This window comes from Mandrillus leucophaeus, unplaced genomic scaffold (assembly GCF_000951045.1).
Source record: "Mandrillus leucophaeus isolate KB7577 unplaced genomic scaffold, Mleu.le_1.0 Scaffold286, whole genome shotgun sequence".
Classification (NCBI taxonomy): domain Eukaryota; kingdom Metazoa; phylum Chordata; class Mammalia; order Primates; family Cercopithecidae; genus Mandrillus; species Mandrillus leucophaeus.
The window spans coordinates 300,402-305,625 of record NW_012102987.1 but is presented as its reverse complement, the minus strand read 5'-3'; the positions used below and the strand labels follow the sequence as shown (position 1 = coordinate 305,625).

General features: G+C 40.0%; 1 protein-coding gene across 1 annotated transcript in view; it reads left to right on the top strand.

Annotated features, from left to right (window-relative positions):
* The window catches only part of SPIRE1 (spire-type actin nucleation factor 1), a 208,556-nt gene that overhangs the window by 188,194 nt on the left and 15,138 nt on the right, over nucleotides 1-5,224 (top strand). The window contains exons 11-12 of the mRNA XM_011985524.1: nucleotides 1,362-1,452; nucleotides 2,848-2,990. Of these exons, the coding sequence (XP_011840914.1) occupies nucleotides 1,362-1,452; nucleotides 2,848-2,990 (234 nt within the window). The remainder of the gene's footprint in view (nucleotides 1-1,361; nucleotides 1,453-2,847; nucleotides 2,991-5,224) is intronic.

Sequence of the window (5,224 nt, the reverse complement as noted above, 5' to 3'; positions counted from 1 at the left end):
AAAAAAAAAAAAAAAAATATATATATATATATATAGACACTAAGTAGAAATTACAAGTAAATGTTTATCTCACATAGTATTTAGTAAATATTTCAGAAATAAATATACTTCATTTGTGTTTAGTCTAAAACAAGTCAGGATCTCTTCTCTCTGGTAATAGGAATTTTACTTTTATTTGGCACAATGTAGACATTTTTCTTTTTCTTTTTCTTTTCTTTTTCTGGGACAGAGTCTTGCTCTGTCACCCAGGCTGGAGTGTAGTGGCGCGATCTCAGCTTACTACAACCTCTGCCTCCCCAGGTCAAGCGATTCTCCTGCCTCAGCCTCCCAGGTAGCTGGTACTACAGGCACACGCCACCACGCCCAGCTCATTTTTGTATTTTTAGTAGAGATGAGGTTTCACGATGCTGGCCAGGCTGATCTCGAACTCCTGACCTTGTGATCTGCCCATCTCGGCCTCCCGAAGTGCTGGGATTACAGGTGTGAGCCACCATACCTGGCCCACAATGTAGACATTTTTCTAGACTCATATGACATTTCATGAGATGTTTATTTTTTTCATCCATTCATTCAACAAACACTCATTACTTACTAAGTGATGGGTTTGGTACTGGACATACATCAGTGAACAAGACAGACCCAGCATCTGCTCCTATGGGGCTCGCAATGTATTACTTTTATAAATGTATTAAATGTTTCCCTAATAATATTAACCACTGTTTTATTATGTGCCAGGTAATGTGGTAAGCATTTTGAATGCATTACCTCATTTAATCTTTCCAGTAACCCTATGGAAAAAGTGATATTAAATACCCTCTTTCACAGTGATGAAACTAAGATAAGAAACATGCTCCGGCCAGGTGCACCGGCTCACACCTGTTACCCCAGCACTTTGAGAGGCTGAGGTGGGGGGATCGCTTGAGCTCAAGACCAGCTGGGCAACATAGGAAGACCCCATCTCTACAAAAAATTTAAAAATTAGCTGGGTGTGGAAGTGCACACCTGTGATCCTGGATACTGGAGTCTGAGGTGGGAGGATCACTTGGGCCCAGAAGGTGGGAGCTGCAGTGAGCCAACATCACACCACTGCCCTGCACCAGAGCAACAGAGTGAGACCCTGTCTCCAAAAAACAGAAAGAAGCATGCTCAGTTTCACATCACTCTAATCAGGGCAGAGCCAAGGCACAAACCCAGACCTGTCTTGTTTTAAAACCCCTTCTAGTTTGTCTTCTGCTTGCCTTGAACCTTTAACATAATTTGGTGCCTCATGTTAAAATAACTGTTTAATAAGAAAATGTTATTAAGTAGCATGAGAGCACAAATGTCTAAGAAATCAATTTCTCCGCCTGTATTTTGCTCAGGAAGAAACCCTGCGCAAGTCGACCAGCAGCAGCAGCGTGTCTCCCTCTTTCCCTGAAGAGCCAGTCCTGGAGGCCGTGTCCACAAGGAAGAGTGAGTAGTTGTGGTGCTAAGAACTGTAGTCGAATATCTTACTACAAAACACACTTGACCTGGAGCAAAGATCCCAGAGTGTCCTATGATCATCTGGGGTAGAAAGAACTAACCCAGGCATTTCACTGATCGGGAGATGAAATACTTATTTTCCAAGTGTGGCATCACACCAGACCTCGGGGACTTACGACAGAGCAGGCACGTTTGTGTTTATGAACAGTAGTCATGGGAAATAGTATAAATCAGTTGTGTGTGTAGTGTTCTGTTATGTTTTGTTTTAGATAGATTACCTCCTTGGCTAAATTTAAACCGGAAGCCGAAAACAACCATATTTATTATCACTCCACCTACCACCCACACACACCCATCTCCAAAAACCTGTGTGGATAGTGAAAACACCTTTGTAACTCTTTAGGAGATAGATTCTGAACACAGATATCTAAAGTTAAGGGATTTCTAAAGGCTTTTAATAATCCTTTTCATTTATAAGAACATTATGAAGTATTATATATTGGCTTGATTTCTCATACATAAAAATTCTTTAAGTAGTGTTTTTATTATTTACACAGATTATATCAAAAACAGTGGGTGCTGACTAGTTATCCACAATTGGTATTTGGCCAGACCCATTAAATATTGTAGGGACCCAATTGAATCACATAATGGATTTCTGTATCTTTTCTTGACTGTGGAAATTATATCTGTGTTTTCCTTTAGTGGTTTCTCTTGGTGGGACAGTCTAAATAGATGGATCATATGTAACTTTGTATTGACTCTCACTCTTCACACCCACTACATTGAAGCAGCTCTACTTTGTAGACAGAGTAGGAAGAAGCACTAAATAAAACTCTGGCACCATAATTTATTTCTAATGTTCTCCTTATGTTTTCAAAATGTGAATCCAGAACCATTCAGACACTAAAGCATTCTCTTTTTAAACACTATCTTAAAATATTACTAGACAGAGAAGGACAATGGTACAGTATTAACATCAAAGCTGAAGCTTCCTTTTTCTGTTTAAATACGGTTTAATTTAAACCTAAGGACAAAATGTCTTGGTAAACATGTAGAAAGAAGGGTTTTCCTTGTTTTATCTTTAAAGAGGAGAATGTAAAAAAAGGGTACACTTGAGAATTTTGGTATGACTTGGGAATCTTTCTGGCCACACCTAATATTTTTCCTTTTTTCTTGCTATTTCTGTAGCAAGTTTACTTTGCAAAGATTCTTCTGTAACAGCCCTCAGAGTCTGCTCCTAAGGATTACCATTACCATCTTAAAATATCTATCCAATGAAATAAATAACTCATCTTTGAATACAGTGTTTGTCACAAATGTCAAAGGGCTTTGTGTTAGAAAATTCACATTAAGTTTTATTTCATTTGGTTAAATCTTTAGAGCCTCCCAAATTCCTACCCATATCATCAACACCCCAGCCAGAGAGACGGCAGCCGCCCCAGAGACGACATTCCATTGAAAAGGAAACGCCTACTAACGTGAGGCAGTTCCTGCCGCCTTCCAGGCAGAGTTCCCGCTCTCTTGTAAGTACAGGAAAGACTTCGTAGTAACTTAGGGATCAGCTAGAAGACCTAGAAGAATCCTTAGCTTTCTTACGAAGATGATGAGAAAAAAACTTGCAAAAGTTAGAATGAACTTTGTATAATTTAATAGCTAAAGAAAACAAAAGAGCCAGGCATGGTGGTTCATGCCTATAATCCTAACACTTTGGGAGGCCAAGGTGGCAGGATTGCTTGACTCCAGGAGCTCGAGACCAGCCTAAGCAACATTGTGAGATCCCGTCTCTGCAAAAAAAATAATAATAATTTGTGGTAGTGCACACCTGTGGTCCCAGCTGCCTGAGAGGATGAGGTGAGAGGATCACTTGTGCCCAGGAGGTTAAGGCTGTAGAGATCATCTACTCTCGTTGAGGCAGAAGTATAAAGCGAGGGAGAATTTTGATCCCTTAAGAACTACTGTACATTGTTTTCTAGTATGTTTTGTGACATTTGGGGCCAGTGGGGTTATTTTGGTTGAACTGGCTAACAGTTTTTGCTGTTTTCCAGACACTTGCAGGCTCTTGTAGTGGGTGCTTATTTCTCAGCACGGTGGGCAGCACACAGGGTCTGCCAGGAGGAATTAAGAGATCTCCCGGCCAGTGGAGGTCTCCAGAGACTCTTCTGTAGCCCCACTTGGCTTCTGAAGTCTTTGTAGGCAAGATGCACAGCTGTAATTAATATTCTACCCACAGTCAAATATCTAATGTGTTTTCAAATAGTAATGAAGGAAAAATAATAGAATATATTGAATACGTAAGTCCATTTTTTTAAGGCTGTGACGAATTATTAGAGTTTCAATGAAAATAGTAACAGATGGGAGATAATGTGGTTATTGTGAAGACGAGGATTTTGAACAGAGCTTAGAAGGTGAATATTTGGTCATTCATCTCTATTCCAAAACAGTACAGTTAAAGAACTAATGATTTTATGGCCATTCCTGATAGGATTCTTCTAGCTCCGGAATAATCACTAAAACAAGCTATTTGATTAAATATAGCCTTGTCAGTGATTTACCAACAGGAAAACAGAAAGATTCAAACTAAAAAAATCTAAAGACTTGTTTTCATGTGAATAAGTTGTTGCTTTTACCAAAATATACAGCTATTATCACAACTTTAAAATACGTAAGAGGGGCCAGGCGCAGTGGCTCACACCTGTAATCACAGCACTTTGGGAGGCCGAGGGAGGAGAATCGCCTGAGGCCAGAAGTTTGAGACCAGCCTGGGCAACTTAAGAAACCCCTGTCTCTAAAAATTTTTAATTAAAAACTTAGTTAGATGTGGTGGCACATGCCCGTAATCCCAGCTACTCAGGATGCTGCAGGGGGAGGATCCCTTGAGCCTAGGAGTTTGATGCCACAGTGAACTAAGAGTGTGCCCACTCCAGCGTAGGTGACAGATATGTGTCTATGTGTGTATATTTGTGTGTGCGTGTATATATGCGTATACACACACACACACACACACACACATATATATAGGTAAGAGGGAACTTGTGGGTTTTTTTCATAAGTCTAATTGTTAGGGTATTCTCTTCTTCACTCAGCTTTTCCTAGAAGTCAGTCTGTCATTCAGCTGGTAACTGGCCTTTATGTGATCATACAGTGTCATTATTGAGGTTAGACTTCAAGTTTAAAATTATCAATGTAAAGGAACTATCAGATAGCTATAAAGTAGTTTCAGCTTATAACAGAAGTTATGCTAAGACCTTCAGCTGACACCAAAGGCCAATGAACGTGTCTGTTTCCTGCTAAAGCAGAGCTCTTAGTGTGTGCTCGGTCAGGCTGTGCACTGTTTTTTTGTGGAGCAGGAAGGAGAGCACGATAAACTAGCTTGCAATCGCTGAGGAAAGTCTCAGCGAGCAGGCAGTGGGAGAGCCCCTCTGGTCAGCACTCAACAGTGGTCAGATTGAGGGCAGGGAGCAGAGTCCACGCAGGCCTCTGAGCACCAGCGGAGACAAAACGAAATGATCTTTCTTGCTAATAGCTTATCTTGGGAAATCCATAAAATCATACCTTGTAGTAACGCCCTGTAGCTTGGTAAGTATTGTTTTTATAAGTGTAATTAATTTTAAAATGTAGCTGCATTTTAGAAAACAAAGAATCATTTTGTATTTGTAACTCCTTAACTGAAAATGGCAGGAATGTTTTTATTGTTGATAATTTTTTTTTTTTTTTTTTTGAGATGGAGTTTTGCTCTTGTTGCCCAGACTAGAGTGCA